This window comes from Tasmannia lanceolata, unplaced genomic scaffold (assembly GCF_043159265.1).
Source record: "Tasmannia lanceolata isolate RefF3 unplaced genomic scaffold, GAP_Taslan_0.1 ptg000011l, whole genome shotgun sequence".
Taxonomy (NCBI): Eukaryota; Viridiplantae; Streptophyta; class Magnoliopsida; order Canellales; family Winteraceae; genus Tasmannia; species Tasmannia lanceolata.
The window spans coordinates 24,362,463-24,381,893 of record NW_027518688.1 but is presented as its reverse complement, the minus strand read 5'-3'; the positions used below and the strand labels follow the sequence as shown (position 1 = coordinate 24,381,893).

At 39.9% G+C, this 19,431-nt stretch overlaps 2 protein-coding genes across 2 annotated transcripts; both read left to right on the top strand.

Moving 5' to 3' along the window:
* The first annotated feature begins 1,708 nt into the window (after positions 1–1,708).
* On the top strand, positions 1,709–3,021 carry LOC143886746 (uncharacterized). Its single transcript, XM_077390853.1, has one exon. The coding sequence runs from the start codon at positions 1,805–1,807 to the stop codon at positions 2,792–2,794; it is 990 nt and encodes a 329-aa protein (XP_077246968.1). The 5' UTR covers positions 1,709–1,804; the 3' UTR covers positions 2,795–3,021.
* Positions 3,022–11,400: 8,379 nt separating this feature from the next.
* LOC143886300 (uncharacterized) lies at positions 11,401–19,075 on the top strand. Its single transcript, XM_077390238.1, has 2 exons — positions 11,401–12,817; positions 18,781–19,075. The coding sequence occupies exons 1-2, from the start codon at positions 11,659–11,661 to the stop codon at positions 18,816–18,818; spliced, it is 1,197 nt and encodes a 398-aa protein (XP_077246353.1). The 5' UTR covers positions 11,401–11,658; the 3' UTR covers positions 18,819–19,075.
* The last annotated feature ends 356 nt before the right edge of the window (positions 19,076–19,431 follow it).

Genomic DNA, 19,431 nt, shown 5'->3' with positions numbered 1-19,431 from the left:
TGAAAGCACCAACCACGTGTAGATTTGAGTCACTTGACCCCAAAGACTTATTGCATTTTAAAAGGAAAATCTCACCAAAATCCAAAATTCCTGTTTGTCAAGTAGAAACGGTGTATTTAAGTCGGCTAAAGCTTCCCAAAGAAGAGAAAAGTAGGAATGTCGGTAAAAGTTTCAAGAAATTACGGATTTTGCGTACCTTTTAAAACTAGCATCAAACATGGGTGATTCTTCAAAAATGGGTGGTAAAAAGACCCCAATACCCTTATGACATCAACAGAAATGTCAATCAGCTTCCTTTTTCATTATTGCCCATTAAATTGGCGCGTTTCACAAGGCTCGTTTGAATGTGTATTTGAATCGACATAACCTTGGGTTCGTTTCTATCTGGGCCGTTGGAAATAACCAGAGACGGATGGATGCTTTACACGTGTTAAATTTTTTTTTTTTGGAACACTGGTACTTCTGTGCACAGCTGGTTTGGTTTGGATTTGAAATTTTCCTCCAAACCCAGAGTCCCTTGGGTTCGTTTAAATCTCGGCCGTTGCCAATATGCATAGGCGGTCGGATCTACGACACGTGAACATCAATATGGAATGATGGCGTCTTCTAACAATACCACCATCTCTCCATATGAGATTTCGCCGTCATACCCATTATTTCTGTTGGCGTACCCCATAATTCCCCCGGCGTACACCATATTTCCGCCGGCGTACTCTAGAATCCGGTGGCGTACTCGATAAGTTTGAAACACATGTTTGAACCCAGAAAATCCGGTAGCGTATTCAATATTCCAGCGGTATACTCTAGAATCCGGCGGCATACTTGATATCTATGAACGGTGGGTGTTCCTTGAATCCGGTGGCGTACTCTAGAATCCGGGAGCGTTATTAGCCAAAAGAGATTAATGTTGCCGTTCTCAACCAAAAGAGATGTGTAAAACAGAATCCTAGAGGATGTAGGTGCGCCACGTGGCACCCCTCATCAAAAAACGTAAAACTCTCTCTATAAGGTGATATATTTGGATTGTAGAAAAAATCTCACCATATCCCACGTTTTTAGCAAAATTGTTCTATTACTCAATATCCCACGTACAATACCAAAAATGTTTCTATTTATTGGATAAAAAATCTCCACTATATCCCATGGTTTTAGCAAAATTGTTTCTATCTCTCAATATCCTACGTATATTAGCAAAATTTTGGCCAATTAGTTATATTTTGCCACGTGCCGTTTTCGCCCAAAAGATAAGTGAGAAATAACTTTAAAGATAATGATTGACGTTGGGGTCTTTTTACCACCCGTTTTTTGAAGAATCACCTGTGTTTGATGCTAGTTTTAAAAAGTACCAGAAATCAGTAATTTCTCAAAATTTATGCCCCATTCCATTCTTTTCTCCCCAAAGAATAAACTTCAGCTTGAAAGTTTTAAAAATTCTGTCTAGGCAAAATTGCAGAATACTTCAACCATAAAGTTAAAAAAGGAAAAATGGAAGAAACTTCCTCCGGTCTTCTATCAATTATTCTTCAAGGCGATTCTTATTAAAAGTTAATGATTTTTGGGCTTGATTTGGCTCCCCAATTGGATAAGAAGCTACATACGAAGTATCCACACCCAAGAAAAAAATGAGAGAGAGAGAGAGAGCTTTCTTATCTCAAGTCATTGAAATTAGAGGTTGATTTATATCCCCAATTGGAGAAGAAGTTACATATAAAGTATCTACAACCAAGATCACAGAGAGAGAGAGAGAGAGAGAGAGAGAGAGAGAGAGAGAGAGAGAGAGAGAGAGAGAGAGAGAGAGAGAGAGATGGGGAGATTGAGTAGCCAAGAGACAACCCTTCAACATTTCAGCCATGTCCATCCCTTGCAATTGTACAATATGCAACAACAAGAGCAAGCTCAGTGTGATGGTTGCCAATTACCCTGCACAGGGTTGGTCTACAGATGCACCTCTTGCAACTATATCCTTCACAAATCATGCACCCAAATCCCAAATCAGATCAAACACCCCTCCCACCCTCAACACTCTCTCACCCTCTTGGCCACCCCATTATACTTCCATGCCACTTTCACTTGCGATGGATGTGGTAAACTAGGCACATCATTCTCCTTCCACTGCGCCACATGCCAATTCGACCTCCATGTAAATTGTGCATCATGTCCTAGAGTTAAACAACACCAAGCTCACCCTCACCCCTTGAACCTCTCTTACACCCCTCCATATGGCAATGTACTTTTCTCTTGCGATATTTGTCGGGGCATCGGGTCCCTTCACTGGGTCTACCGTTGTGCGCCATGTGGGTTCGATGCCCATTTGGGTTGTGTTATCTCCAATACACCACAACCACAACCACAACCACAATTCTATAACCAACAACAACCAAGGGGACAGGGCTCATCCATGGCTCAACCCACGTTTCCCAATCCATTACTGCAAGGCCATATGGCTCAACCCATGTTTGTCAATCCATTACAGCAGGACCACAATGACTTCATGGCCCAAATCATGCCAATTATACAGGGGCAAAGGCAGCTTGCGAATCAAATGATCCAAAATGAAATACAGAGGAACTATAGTCAGCAGTGGCAAAACACACTACAATCTTCACAAGCAAGACCAATCCCTTCCCTGTTTCATTTTAATCCGGTTTCGTACACGGCTCCGATTGCAACCGATCAAAACAACATGGTAGATTCGATCTTGCAGGATCTGGCTCAAATGTCCGTGAACAACAACAACAATGATAACAACGACAACAACAACAATGATAACAACGAGTACAAGTTCACTGTTTGAGGGGATAACATAGGAGATAATGTGGTGTTTACGATTCCTGATAATTTGTCCATGTTGAACAACGCCTATAATGGAGGGGCGTAGAGAATTGTAGCCTTGTTCTCCGTTGTTGGATGATTATGATGTTGGGTATATAGTATAACCCTAATTATGTTATAATTTATGCCCAATAAGATGATGGACCGGTGTAGTGGGCCTACATGGGCTAGAGTCCATTAACAAGTAAATAACCCTAGTGTGTGTGTATATATATATATATATATATATATATATATATATATATATATATATATGAGAGAACGGTTCCTACACATATGTGTAGATAAGTTATCTACACACTAGCCTAAAATACAGTGGGGGCTACATTATTTGGGTGATCCAAACCATTCATTTTTAAGGCCCTCACATAGATAGGGTGTCCACAAAAAATCAGATACATAGGATCATCCTAACCATTCGAACTGTGGAGGCAAAAAATGGACTAATTTGTGAAGGTTTAAAGACATCCATTTTACCTCCACAAATCGTAGGGTTGGGATGATCCTATGGATCTGATTTTTTGTAGACACCCTATCTATGTGAGGGCCTTTAATATGGATGGCTTGGATCACCCAAACAATGTGGGCTCCCACTGTATTTTAAGCTAGTGTGTAGAGAACTCTCTACACATGTGTAGGAACCGTTTTCTCTCTCTCTCTCTCTATATATATATATATATATATATATATATATATATATATATATATATAGAGGAAAATGGTTGTGAGGAAAATGATTGTGAGCTTGAAGCTCATATAGCTTATATGAGCTTGAGGGCCCAAACACATGGGTCTCACATTTTTTGTGGTGATCCAAACCATTCATTTACAAGGCTCCATCATAGATAGGGTGTGTACCAAAAATCAGCTCCATTGGATCATCCTAACCCCTCCAAAAGCGGAGTGCAAAAATGGGCAGATTTGTGGCAAACGGTGTCTGTCCATTTGCCCTCCACTTTTGGATGGGTTAGGATGATCCTATGGAGCTGATTTTTTGTATACACCTTATCTATGTAAGGGCCTTTCAAATGAATGCTTTGGATCATCCTAACAATGTGGGCCCACATGTGTTCCGGCCCTCAAGCTCATATAAGCTATATGAGCTTCAAGCTCACAATCATTTTCCTCATATATATATATATATAGGGTCTGGAGGCAGCAAACTAGGTATTCCAAACTAGATACCTAGGGTGTAATGCTTCAAGCAACCTTGCTTGACTCTAACATATGTTTACTTCCCCTGAAATAAACTTGTCATCAATAATGCTTTCCTTTTCATTTTCTTCTGTAAGTTCTACTGAAAGATTAGTAAGTCATTTTGTTAAGGATAAATAAGTTTTCATTTATTTATTTATTTGATCGATGAGTCAACTCAGAAATGTACCAACTCAGGTCGACTGATTCATTGAACAATTATTTGAAGGAAAATTTTGCCATGAAAATATGTAGAAATATGGGGAAAATGGGCCTGAATTTGTATTTTATCTAATTTATAGACACATCTAAAAAAATTTGGATTTAAATTTGAAAATTTGTAGAAATATTCAAAAAATGGATTCATTAAACGACTTGATGGATTTGAAAAAAAAAAATGGATGTGAATTTTTATTTGAACTAGATGGGTAATTTTCATTTTTTTTTAATGAAAAAATGGATTTCCCGAAGAACATATCCAAACCATCCGTACAAATCGACCAACTCCAAGGATTCAGCCAATGCATCAGGAAATCCTGTCTTTTATGTTGATTTCTCATTACCTTTATCTGCTATTTGCTTTAGAACAGTGCCATTTTTTGATGAATGTGCGTCTTTATACTAAGTTCTGGTTAAGAACTGCACAAAACCAGATGACTGCTGTAGCCAGTGAAGCAAATTAGTTGTCTTAATCTCCACGCCCTTTATCATCTCCCTCAAGTCCGCATAATCAGCTTGATTCATTTTATAATCAAAACGTCATGTGTGATTTCCACAGTTATATTGATCAAACCCATATGTAACTGATCATTCCAATGCCTATATCAAATTGCCTTCAACACAACAAGCATCAAGAACAGTGCAAAAAACCAAAATTCACATGGCTAGGAATGCTTGAAGCTACTCGGCCAAAATTTCTTCATGTCCTTCCTAATCAAGCCCCCTGTATTGTTCCTTTTTCGGAACATTGACCGAGTGTTGTGGATCGTATGGAAGTGCAAGGAAATGGCTGTATGTGACAGCTTTTTGTGTGTTTGGGCGTCATTCATGGGGTCGGCTTGTGTGGAGATGGCTCGCTTGTGTGGAGATGGCTTGCTTGTGGGGCCCATAAAGTGGGAGTTCCACTCTAAGGCGTAGGGCCATCGACCCGTCTATTGTTCAAAGGGGCGATCAGATAGCCATCTTTTGGATTATTTCTGATTTGGTGCTGAAATGATAAGGAAACCCATGTGTCCATCTATTGGTAAAGGCTACAACCCATTTGGCCATATTTTCACTAGGGCACTGAAATGATATGGACAGTCACATTGGCTTTGGGTGGGAATCATTGCAACAAGCTATAAGAAGGGGATAAGTGGGAATGATGCAATGTTTTTATGCCATCTTTAAGTTTTGTTCGTTGGGTTACCTTGAGCTAGTGAAGCCAACCAAGAAGTGGATAGTGTATCCCTTACTTGTAATTGAATGCAGTGAGCATTCCTCTCTTCCATCACCAGTCCAGCAACATTCCACACTTCTCCAACACTCCACTTTCTATCATTTTGTAAATCTTGTGAAATTGAAATCCCAATACCATTTCTGATGTGGTATGAGGTTAATCATGTTATTTCCTTATAATTTTGTAGCCCCACATAGCAAGTGTAAGGACTTTTGTTAATGAAAGTAATGAATGTTAAACTCATGATAAGTTCTGGTTTGTTTCTATTTTGTTGTGATGTTAGTTTCAGATGAGTGTTGTGATTGCAATGGTATAAACATAGAAGAGATTACTAAGGTCCATCACACCCCCAACCATGCCTCCACTAGACATGGAATATATCCTTCTGACATCAACTGTTCCATTAAATAATCCAAGATTGTATGTATCCTTTTAACCTCAGTGTGTGACTGATCACCCACAATGAATTCATGGATGGAACCATTCAGATTGATTGTTCTATTCCTAGGAATCTTCCTGATACCCCTATCCTTCATCATCTTCCTCACTCTTGTAGCCTCATCTCACTTCCCAGTATCGACAAGTACATTACAGAGGATGTATCACTCACAATTCTGCGGATGCAATTCTATAAGAATCCTCCCTACCCGTGTCCTTATCATCTCGACATTTCTATGGATCCTACAAGCATTAAATAAACCACCCCAAATTGAAGGCTCCAGTTTTACTGGTGTGGTGTTGATGAGCTCCACAGCATCAGAGAGATGCCCTGCATGGCCGAGAAGGTCCACCATGCATCAATAGTGTTCTAATTCGGTACATATATGGTAAAATTGAACCATGAGATCAAAGTATTCACGACCTTTATCAATCAGACATGCTGTTAGGACCCCAACAAAGGTGATGCTATCAGGCCTTATGGAGGCAACACCATCCATCTCATGAAAAAGAGCAAGCGCTCTACTCCCATCCCCATGCACCGCATGCCCATTGATCATAGCATTCCAAGTGATCAAGTCCCTATGAAGGGTCATCTCAAAGAGAGACTCTGCAACATCAATGTTTCCTCACTTGGCATACTATACTGCCTTGGGATTGAAGAGTCCCAGTGCATCTTTCTTTGCTTCATGAGAAAGGATATGTGTTCTACCTCTGCTTCTTTATGCATTTCAACTTCATCTCAGTCATCTTTTTATGATTTGATGCCCTTCCCTGATTTGTCTTTTGCACATGGTTGAGAGGTTGAGGGAGCTGTAGTGTCATTGCCATCCTGGCTAGTCTGGTCCTTTTTGTTTTTCTGGAATGATACTTGGAACCAGCTCTTTGAACTTCATTCCTTAGGGACTTTCTGAACTATAGTATTATTCTTTAGTTGATACATCTTCACAGAATTAGCAGAGGCTAAGAGATTGGAAAATTTACAAATGGTTTCCTTGTGGCCGAATTTAAGACAGCAATTGCAGTCATTAGGAATCCTTTCGTAAATGACCTTCAGCCATCTTCCTTTTTGCCAAGGGAATCCTAGCCGTAAATGGTCAGGGAGATCGTCATTGATTCTTAGTTCGAAGCAGAATCACGCGGTGTCAATTCTAGATCCTATGGAAGTAGGGCCATAAATTTTCAGCACTCTTCTAACCAAACCATCGAGATAAGGAAATCATCATTATAGCAAATTAAGGGGAGCCCAGGGAGGGTGATCCAATTGTGGGTTCTTCACCTGGAGCATAATCATGTCAGTATTCTATGATGTGAATACTAACATACTAGCTGAAGCTAGAGCTATGAGAGATGATGGTCTTCGTTACTGTGATGCTTTTTAAGTATTAAAAAAAATAGGATTGAATCGGATAGTTTTGTCCTTTTCACTATCATAAAAGGTAAAGACACTTTCCCATTGGAAGTTTTCTCTGCAGCCTTCACGCCGGCCCCGAGTCAGCTTAGGCAGGAAGAACAGCTTTGTAACTGCATCAGAGAAAGAGTGAGTTTTCAATCCTACTAAGCCTTTTTCGATGTTTAGACTCGATCTTCTCCGTATAAAGTTATGGAGTCCATATAATTAGATTGGAACCATCTTGTTGTTTATTGTTTTCTGGTAATTATGATTCCATAAAATATAAGAAATGGGGAAGGGCTATTTGTTTGATCCAGCTCACTCAAGAATGGGACGGCAGAGGTCCGCCGGCAAGCTCTTTATGATCTTGGACGCAATACATTGGAATTCTCCAGCACCACCACCAACGCTAACCTATATTCACCATTTTTTTAAATTGAGTTTAATTAACTTATTGGTCAATCACCGTTAGGATTGAAAGGATCAACATTTGGGTCCCACATGGGATGTGTAATCAGGGTAGACTCTCATGCTGAACATTAGCCGGACAAAAAAATGTCAAAAATCTTAACTTTGAGAGAGAGAGTAGTCATCACAACACTAGGAAGGGGGGGGGGGTCCACCAAAGAAAAAGGGCTGAATGTATCACTTGCCATCTCTAAAATGTTGGTGGGATCTGGTGTTGATGCAGATTTAAGATCATTAAGTAGTGATGCTTCAAGGCGCGTAATCGCTTTCCTTAAGACAAATTTCGCCCCCACCAGTAGTGTGCAAAGGGGATCTGCGAATTGCCTCCAAGATACAATGAAGCCTTATAGGAATATCCTACAAATGTTTGATGGCGCTTTGCACAAGCGGAATCACATAGAACATCAAGTTCTACTTCTTAAAGCATGTAAATTTGCACATCTAGGAATATGCACTCAATACCCTTCCTTCCTAACTTCTTATTCATGTTTGGCAACTTAACACAAATACCCTATAACCTAAGTTAGGTTTTCCATTTCTTTCAATTTTTATAATGATACACTGTATACATTTAGCGATTGTTGAAGCTTTACCCACTAACTAGGATTTCTGCTAACATCCTATTTATTAGTTTTGCTTCATCTATGTATATATAAGGCAAAACTTATTTCACATCTTTCCTTTATATTTTCACAAAATCAAGAAAGAGGTAATTTACCTTAATATAATACCTAAGACATAATTTATCAAGATTGTTCACATACTTTATTAAAGATCATATACGTATCATCATGTATAGTTTAAATATTTATTTTGAAAATAATTTATACTTTAGAAAGTATAAAAACATGCATTTTCTAATGATAACCATGTTTCATTCTATGTTATCATATTTGAAGTTTTCAAATAATATCAAGATTAAACATGCAACATATCATGAAATTAATATTTTCATACTAACAAGTATGTGAGTAATATAACTACTTGTATGACATCAACATTATACAACCGATTATTCTCAAACTATCTTGAAAGATATTACTCGTGTTATTTAAAACAAGTTTACTCCCACTTTATTATAAGTGTCACTAAAGACTACAATATCTTTAGTTTCTATCAAGCAACTTATATCAGAAAGACCAAGGAATTTTCTTAGAATAAATTCTAATTCCAATCCTTATCCTTTGACTTCATTAGTGACAATTGCCTTTGAAGAGAGTGCTTTCATTCTGAATTTGATTCTTAAATCAAAACAGGCCATTGTTACTTGTCATACCCAAGTCAAATATCAAACGTTTTCATCTTCGAGGATATAACCTCGGATATCATGGCTTCATAATTCTTTTATTATATTGTGCATCTAACTTCTTCCAAGAAGTATACACCAACTTAGGCCAACTTTACCCACAAGGAAAACCAAGCCATACATGTTCTTATCAAGAACACTAAACATGTTTGTTTCTCTTTCCGATTTCCAATCAATGAATAAAAGGCTATAAAATTAACTATATCATACATGAACATCATTCACTTTTATCAATTATTATGTTCTAAATGACATTTCAAATTGAAAGTGAATATTCTCATATGCCTTAAATATATCTTCACATAAATTTCTCTTTTTACAAGAATTACATATTAAACAAGAAAGTGTTATTTATGCCCTTTCTTACTTATTCACCAATTGACCGTGTATAAGATGGTAAGAGTTTACTCTACTTTCTCTAATTATTGACATTCAAACCAATTTTCTTAAGAGATTCAACCATCTTAGAGGTAAGAGTGTTAAACTCTACTTTTCTTTAAATATTGACATAAAGTCAATTTTCCAAGAGAATTAAACCTCCTTGAAACACAGACTAGTACGATAGTCATTTTCAATATGGTGGATTTCATTCTTTTAAGGGAAATATGAAGATGTCACAAAGCATATAGAATTAAACATAATTCCATGTGCTTAACTTGATCAAATCAAACATGATTTATAATCCGAAAAGCGTACCTTATGTAATCAAGTCCAACGAAAGTGATTCATACCATTATATCAAATTCATCATCTTGTCTTCTTGAAAACCTGCCTTGAAGATCTCCACGAAAATTTGTCTTAAGAATGTTGGAGGGATCTGGTGTTGATGGAGATTTAAGATCATTAAGTATTGATGCTTCAAGGAGCGTAATCGCTTTCCTTAAGACAAATTTCACCCCCACTAGTAGTGTGCAAAGGGGATCCGTGAATTGCCTCAAAGATACAATGAAGCCTTGTAGGAATATCCTACAAATGTTTGACGACGCTTTGCACAAGCGGAATCAAACCCAAAACACCCTTTAAGAATTACAAGCCTTAGAGAAATTCACTAAAACTGTTTCTGCAGAAAAACAGTATTTAATGCACTGTTTTGAATAAAAATCAACCTCTAAAAGCAAGAGAGTAAGGGTTTCATGAGAGAAAAGATCCAGCAATAACTAACTTTTTAAAAGACAGATTTTCTGCTCTTTTTATAGAGCCACAGATGTCTTTTCAATGTGAAAAGCATCCCTTCAAAGTACCCTTTAGATTGGTTTGTACAATGCCTGTTAGATCGCACTTCTTCGCGATATAACTAGTCTGGATCATCCATAAAGTGTCCATTGAGTTTGAAATCATCCATGACTGTTGGGAAACAAAAGGACACAAAGATATTCAAATTTGGAAGTGAAAAGATGTGTCCATTTTTCTCCTAACGGATAGATTTTTGCGCAGTCGCGGTCGATCGGGCTACTCACAGTCGCTCGCCGATATGCTTCTGAACTTATTTTTTTCGATCCAAAGAACTGCGGTCGACCGACCATACCTTTCTGGAAATCATTTATATTTCCAGATTCCAATCTGCGGTCGACCGTACCTCCATGGTCGACTGGCCCTGTTTGAAAATCTGTTTTAATTTTCTCATTTTATTTGATAAAACACTTTCAAATATTTTGTCTTTACCCAAAACATTTTGAAAATTTCTAACATAAAATAAGTTCAACATATATACAGGCGGCACCCCAAGTTAAGGTTTAGCAGGACCTTCACCCAACTCACGTTTATGACCTCTAATTTGACTTCATTGTTAATGATTTAACGACCAACACAAAGTAAAAGCTTTCACACCTTGCACCAGAAAATGGGTTAGAAAAAGAAAAGTCCCACATGCATTTTGCTTCTTTAATCACAAAACAATGAGATCTTAGTGGGCCCCCTCTTGATCCACCACTTAACAATCAAAACAACTAGGGCCCACTTCCCATAACTTCCAAGTCCTTCATTTGAAGGTGATAACCATGACTTACAGCAAAACTTTGCTGTCAGTGCCCAACACCGAATCATTCCTTGTTTGACTTTTGAAGGCACCAACCGCATGTAGGCTTGAACCCAAAGCCTTGTTGCAATTTTCTTAAAAGGAAAAGCTCACCAAAGTCCAAAATTCCTGTTTGTCAAATAGAAAAGCTGCATTTAAGTGGGCAAAGCCTTCCCAAGAATAAACTTCAGCTTGAAAGTTTTGTTATAAAAAATTCAGTTGAGGCAAAATTGCAGAATACTTCACCCATGAAGTAAAACGAAAGAAGAAACTTCTCGTCTCATATCATATCTTCTTCAAGGTGGCTCTTATCAAAAGTCAATGATTTTATAGCTTGATTTACCTCCCCAATTGGATAAGAAGCTACATACGAAGTATCCAAAACCAAGAAAAAAAATGAGAGAGAGAGAGAGCTTTTTTTATCACAAGTCAATAAAATTAGAGGTTGACTTATATCCCCAATTGGAGAAGAAGTTACATATAAAGTATCTACAACCAAGAAGGCACAGAGAGAGAGAGAGAAGTATCTACAACCAAGAAGAGAGAGAGAGAGAGAGAGAGAGAGAGAGAGAGAGATGGGGAGATTGAGTACCCAAGAGACAGCCCGATTCAGTACCCAAGAGACTACCCTTCAACATTTCAGCCATGTCCATCCCTTGCAATTGTACAATATGCAACAACAAGAGCAAGCTCAGTGTAATGGTTGCCAATTACCCTGCACAGGGTTGGTCTACAGATGCACCTCTTGCAACTACATCCTTCACAAATCATGCACCCAAATCCCAAATCAGATCAAACACCCCGCCCACCCTCAACACTCTCTCACCCTCTTGGCCACCCCATTATACTTTGATGCCAAGTTCACTTGCGATGGATGTGGTAAACTAGGCACATCTTTCTCCTTCCACTGCGCCACATGCCAATTCGACCTCCATGTAAATTGTGCATCTCTTCCTGGAGTTAAACAACACCAAGCTCACCCTCACTCCTTGAACCTCACCTACACCCCTCCATATGGAAATACACTTTTCTCTTGCGATATTTGCCGAGGCATCGGGTCCCTTCACTGGGTCTACCGTTGTGCTCCTTGTGGGTTCGATGCCCATTTGGGTTGTGTGATCTCCAATACACAACAACAACCACAACTACAATCACAGCCACAGCCACAGCCACAATTCAATAACCAACAACAGCCAAGGGGACAGGGATCATCCATGCCTCAACCCACGTTTGTCAATCCATTACTTCAAGGCCATATGGCTCAACCCATGCTTGTCAATCCATTACTGCAGGACCAAAATGACTTCATGGCCCAAATCATGCCAATTATACAGGGGCAAAGGCAGCTTGCGAATCAAATGATTCAAAATGAAATACAGAGGAACTATAGTCAGCAGTGGCAAAACACACTACAATCTTCACAAGCAAGACCAATCCCTTCCCCGTTTCATGTTAATCCAGTTTCGTACACGGCTCCAATTGCAACCCATCCAAACAACATGGTAGATTCGATCTTGCAGGGTCTGGCTCAAATGTCCGTGAACAACAACAGCAACAACAACAACAACAACAATGATAACAACGACAACAACAATGGAAACGATTACAACAACAACAACAATGGATACGACTACAACAACACCAACAACGACAATGATAACAACGAAAACAACTATGGAAACGACTACAACAACATCAACAATGGAAGTGGTGGTGAGGGGATAGGGCTGCAAGGTAACATAGGAGCTAATGTGGATTTTACCATTCCTGATAATTTGTCCAATTTGATGTAAGGTAACATAGGAGCTAATGTGGATTTTACGATTCCTGATCATTTGTCCAATTTGATGAATGCCTATAATGGAAGGGCGTAGAGAATTGTAGCCTTCTTCTCCGTTGTTGGATGATTATGTTTCCTTCCCCTGAAATAAACTTGTCATCAATAATGCTTTCCTTTTCATTTTCTTCTGTAAGTTCTACAGAAAGATTAGTAAGTCATTTTGTTAAGGATAAATAAGTTTTCATTTTGTTTTTTATTTGATCGATGAGTCAACTCAGAAATGTACCAACTCAGGTTGACTGATTCATTGAACAATTATTTGAAGGGAAATTTTGCCATGAAAATATGTAGAAATATGGGAAAAATGGATCTGAATTTGTATTTTATCTTATTTATAGATCCATCTAAAATATTTTGGATTTAAATTTGAAAATATGTAGAAATATTGAAAAAAATGGATTCATTTAACGACTTGATGGATACGTAAAAAAAAAGGGATGTGAATTTTTATTTGAACTAGATGGGTAATTTTCATTTTTTTTAATGAAAAAATGGATTTCCCGAAGAACATATCAAAACCATCCGTACAAATCGACCAACTCCAAGGATTCAGTCAATGCATCAGGAAATCCTGTCTTTTATGTTGATCCTCATTACCTTTATCTGCCATTTGCTTTAGAGCGGTGCCAATTTTTTATGAATTTGCGTCTTTATACTAAGTTTTGGTTAAGAACTGCACAAAACCAGATGACTGTTGTAGCCAGTGAAGCAAACTAGTTGTCTTGATCTCCACTCCCTTTATCATCTCCCTCAAGTCCGCATAATCTGCTTGATTCATTTTATAATCAAAACGTCATGTATGATTTCGACAGTTATATTGATAAAACCCATATGTAACTGATCATTCCCATGCCTAGATCAAATTGCCTTCATCACAACAAGCATCAAGAACAGTGCACCAAACCAAATTGAGCACATGGTCCCTAGATTTCTGCTTGATTCATCACAACAGCTGAATTCTCATGCTTGTGGCTAGGAATGCTTGAATCTACTTTGCCAAAATTTCTTCATGTCCTTCCTAATCAAGCCCCCAACTATGCCTCCACTAGACATGGAATATATCCTTCTGACATCAACTGTTCCATTAAATAATCCAAGATTGTATGTATCCTTTTAACCTCAGTGTGTGACTGATCACCCACAATGAATTCATGGATGGAACCATTCAGATTGATTGTGCTATTCCCAGGGATCTTCCTGATACCCCTATCCTTCATCATCTTCCTCACTCTTGTAGCCTCATCTCACTTCCCAGTAACCACAAGTACATTACAGAGGATGTTTCACTCACAATTCTGTGGATGCAACTCTATAAGAATTCTCCCTACATGTGTCCCTATCTCGACATTTCTATGGATCCTACAAGCATTAAGTAAAGCACCCCAAATTGAAGGCTCCACTTTTACTGGTATGGTGTTGATGAGCTCCACAGCATCACAGAGATGCCCTGCATGGCCGAGAAGGTCCACCATGCATCAATAGTGTTCAAATTCGGGACATATATGGTAAAATTGAACCATGAGATCAAAGTATTCACAACCCTTATCAACCACACCGGCATGGCTACATGCTGTTAGGACCCCAACAAAGGTGATGCTATCAGGCCTTACAGAGGCAACACCATCCATCTTATGAAAAAGAGCAAGCGCTCTACTCCCATCCCCATGCACGACATGCCCATTGATCATAGCATTCCAAGTGATCAAGTCCCTGTGAAGGGTCACCTCAAAGAGAGACTCTGCAACATCAATGCTTCCTCACTTGGCATACTATACTGCCTTGGGATTGAAGAGTCCCAGAGCATCTTTCTTTGCTTCATGAGAAAGGATATGTGTTCTACCTCTGCTTCTCTATGCATTTCAACTTCATCTCAGTCATCTTTTTATGCTTTGATGCCCTTCCCTGATTTGATCTTTTGCTGATGGTTGAGGGGTTGAGGGAGCTGTAGTGTCATTGCCATCCTGGCTAGTTGGGTCTTTTTCGTTTTTCTAAAATGATACTTGGAACCAGCTCTTTGTACTTCCTTCCATAGGGACTTTCTGAACTATAGTATTATTCTTTAATTGATACATCTTCATGGGATTAGCAGAGGCTAAGAGATTGGAAATTTTACAAATGGTTTCCTTGTGGCCGAATTTATGACAGCAATTGCAGTAGTTAGAAATCCTTTCGTAAATGACCTTCAGCCATCTTCCTTTTTGCCCAGGGAATCCTAGACATAAATGATCAGGGAGATCGTCATTGATTCTTAGTTCAAGCACAATCTCGCGGAGTCAATTTTAGATCCTATGGAAGTAGGGCCATAAATTTTCAGCACTCTTCTAACCAAACCACCGAGACAAGGAAATCATCGTTATAGCACAATAGTGGGAGCCCAGGGAGGGTGATCCATACGGGAGCAATTGGGGGCTCTTCACCTGGAGCATAATCATGTTAGTATTCTATGATGTGAACACTAACATGCTAGAGCTATGAGAGGTGATGGTCTTCGTTACTGTGCTGCTTTGTAAGTATTAAAAAAAATCTGAATTGAATCGGATAGTCTTGTCCTTGTTAATATCATAAAAGGTAAAGATACTTTCCCTTGGCACATTCACTATATTATAAAAGTGATAAGGGAAACGTCCCGACCTCGCTATGTAAATATTGTCCGGTTTTGGGTTTACCACCCTCTCTGGTTTTGTTTTCCAGCAGCACTAACCGTGCCCAACCCACTCTGCAGGGCCCGCCCCTTGGAGATGCTGAGAACACATCTACATAGGGAGAGGGAGTCCACACATATATAGCCCAGAATCTTTCCCTCCCCTTCCGATGTGGGATCTCACAATCCACCCCACTTGGGGTCAACGTCCTCGTTGGCACACTGTACTAGGGGAGGTCCGCTCTGATACCATTTTGTCACGCCCTGACCCTGTAAATATTTCCCTGTTCTGGGTTTACCCACGCTCCCCGGTTTTGTTTCCAGTAGCACTAACCGTGTCTGACCCACTCCATGGAGCCCGCCCTTTGGAGATGCATAAATGCTTCTGCATGGGGAGAGGGAGTGCACATATATATAGCTTAGAATCTTTCCCTCCCCTTATGATGTGGGATCTCACATTATCTACTATGGATTTTGTTATTACTCACATTTTCAGGGAGGGAAATGATATTTACGCCCCTTTCATCACCAGGGACACCCATTTGCCAGTGTACTTTGCAATCAAAGCCACTGGATTTTTCTGACATAAAGTGCATCAGCTCCCTTTTGGCCATTGATACATTGACGTTGGGTGTCCCTGGTGATCAAAAGGGGCGTAAATATCACTTCCCTTTCAGGGAAGGTAATCTTGTTGCGGATAGCTTGGCCAATCATGCTTGTGACACCAACACTAATGCAGTCTTTTGGTAATGGGCTACACCCCCAAGAACTCTAGAGGATCCGTTAGATGCTACCAATTATGCTTTCTTTATATTCGCACTGAATAAATATTGTTTGTTTCTTTGTAGAGGGGTAAAGGGGGTAAAGGGCATATATTTTTTTTCCTCTTCTAGTATCATGTTTGGGTTGTAGGCAAGGTTATATGTCCTCCTCCTCATTAATAGAATTTAAGGTGCCCCCGGGTTCCTAGATAAATTCCGGGTTAGAAAAAAAGATCTCCACCTTAAGAACTGGAGTAGGAGAACTTGAATCTTGATGCTGTCTGCCAACAGACTGCCATGAAGTCACTATCAGTGCCAAGTGTCACGGGCCAAATATTTGAGCAACGGAATAACCCGTGCGGCGCCCCAACATGCACGAATGCTAGGGCCAGCCTTCAATCGTGCAAGCCTTTAAAGGCCCTACTCGCCAACACCCCTTGATGCTTCAAATGTGCACACAAACTCTAAGCTGTTCAACAGGCTACTTGGCTCAGATCTTGACATGCGCTTCTAGATACCCACACTCATGATCAGCCTGCATCACGAGTACATCGAACATAAGGCCTTGGGGCCTAATGCAAAGTCCATCGAGTACGAGGCATGACGATGCCACGCACCACCCGCCAAGCACTAGGGCTTGGTCATCCAAGGAGCAAGATGCCCCATGGACTGATCCGCAAGGTGTACACCTCGCGAGGGCAACCGAAGTCGCCCCGGCACGAACCCATGGAAGGCCTAGAGAATGGCCTACCCACGAGACGTACCGCGGTGCAGAGGGGCAAACAGTATAAGTAGCCCCCTGCACCGGTCCGCCGCGCAATGCATGTGGGAACCCAACCCAACATGCACTGTCTTTGGCCCCCATCCTCAACCAAAGAAACTGGAGCATCCCTATGGATAGCTCGCAGTCCGCACCCAAAGCTCCCTTAGGGCACGCCTACGAGTTGAAGTATGATTTCCTACTGTGTGCAACAGATGCACAAGTAAGTCCTCTTGCAACTCATGAGCAAGCCACCAAGGCTCCTGCCCACACCTGCTGGGCCTAACGGGGGAGGAGTCAGCAAGTCACGGGGTCAACTCCTCCTATAGAGTTTGGCCAACCAACCAGCTTAGCGGCGAGTGGCGACCAAAGGTGCTATAAACAACGCATTTCCAAGACGCAACGAGACGAGACGAGATGGATTTTAATACCGGTTGTGTCCTGAACTGTTTCCCCGTGACACAAGCCTGGCGAGCTAAGACAGGCAAGCATGTGTCTCTGATTCACAGTTGTTCCTATGGGATCTTCCGAGAGATAGAGCTTCTGTTTTAGTGTTTTCTAACCAGGGCAAGAGGAGGTCTTCTGTTGGAGCATTTCACACTTAGCGAGAGATGGAAGGGAGCAGAACCCTTCAGGATATCCTCTCCCTTGAAATAGATTGCAGGTTCCCCATTGGGAGTTTTCTCTGCAGCCTTCACGCCCTGACTCAGCTTAGGAAGGAAGAAACGCTTGGTAACTGCATCAGAGAGAGAGAGAGTTTATTCCCTCACCATTGTTTTAAGGCTGGCAGAACGCCCGCAGAGGAGGATTCTAAAGGTTGCATCGGCCTTTCTCTAAGACTATTTCATCGAACAATTGGAGGTTTAAGATGTAGTTACCGATCAATGGCACAAAACAAAAATCACCCGCAAAACACATAACAATACTTAAGGGACCACAGCTTTGGACAGACTTCTTGGTCGGATTTTTACCTTTTTCGGCCAGGAATCGCTGATCTTCAAGCTTTGGCGCAAAAAGAAAAATCCACCTCTCTGCAGCGGAAGTGAAATTTTTGCAGGGGAGAGAAGTCATGACGGAATGCGTGAAATTCCTCTATCTCCCATTCGATAATCATTTATTTTCTTCTTGTTCTTAGTATATTTCAATTTGGTCCGCATGTGAATCCAACTCTTTGTCCAATGCTGAAGAGTTGGTAATAACAAAGTTTAAAAGGACATGCAAAAGACGCTTTTCATGGGCTGCAATCCATTTTATTATATGTTTAACGGGATTTTCTAGGGACTATCTCTGAGACGCATTTCGCAGCCTGCTGTTGTTGTATGAGAGATCAGCCAAATGGGTCACTTTTCAACAGATTGTCTTTTTCATTTAATTAATCTGAGGTGGCTGGTCTCTAATGCAATAGCCCAACCATGAAAGGCCTTCTACAATGGTCCCTAGCAAATCCCATCATATGTTTAATATGTTCTTGCATGCGGCTTGTGTAGAGTGTAGACATCCTCAAAATTATGCATTATAGCCATGTCAGTTTGTTGGTGAGAAAAATGCTTAATTTTATGACTGTCATTACCAATTCTCTTCCTACAAACTTTTACCATCATCTATTAAATTTCAATGATTTTGCTTACTACACGCTATTTACTATGTCTAATCTGTATTTAGACTTGTTTACCGAGCTGGATTTTTGCAATGCAGGGAAGGGAAACTGTTTGTTTGGGCAATCTGTTGCTTAGCCAGATTCTTAGAAGCTTTAATAATTGGAAGACTCAGATTGTTTCCTAAATAGATTATCACTTGGAGGAAAGATCCAAAGCTATGAATATTCTTGATTGTTATCCTTCCACTGTTGTAGAAGGATGAATTGCAAATGCAGAGCTCAAGTAATGAGGAAGAAATACTGATATTCTTTATTTTTCTTTATCTTTTTCTTGCATCCAAATGAAGACATACAACCCAACCTTTTGTATAGAGAAGTCAATGAGACCTTCCAAGTGTCAGTATTAGTAGAGAATGTAAGATATCATTTCCTAAACTTATCATATTCTTGGCATTCAAAAAAAATGAGACTTATCATATTCTAGACTTGGACATTTCCTTTTTTTCGAATGTTAGACGAATTTCATTAAAACCAAAGGGAAGACCGAGATGATCAACCCAAAAGAGACACAAGAAGCATCATAGACAAAAACAACAGAAAGAAAAGGAGAGAGAAAAACATCAAGGGGGGAAGAAAATCGAACAACTGAAACCCCTCCTTATCTACACCGTCCCTCACTAGTTTGTCCTCCACACTATTTGCAGACCTTCTGACATGGTTAAAGACTATTGATGACCCTCCTACTCGGT

Bases quoted from the DNA above. Each gene is read 5' to 3' on its own strand.
- LOC143886746 (XM_077390853.1), top strand. From the start codon at position 1,805: ATGGGGAGATTGAGTAGCCAAGAGACAACCCTTCAACATTTCAGCCAT.
- LOC143886300 (XM_077390238.1), top strand. From the start codon at position 11,659: ATGGGGAGATTGAGTACCCAAGAGACAGCCCGATTCAGTACCCAAGAG. The intron at 12,818-18,780 runs GTAACATAGGAG...TTTGCAATGCAG, and splicing joins TGAGGGGATAGGGCTGCAAG to GGAAGGGAAACTGTTTGTTT.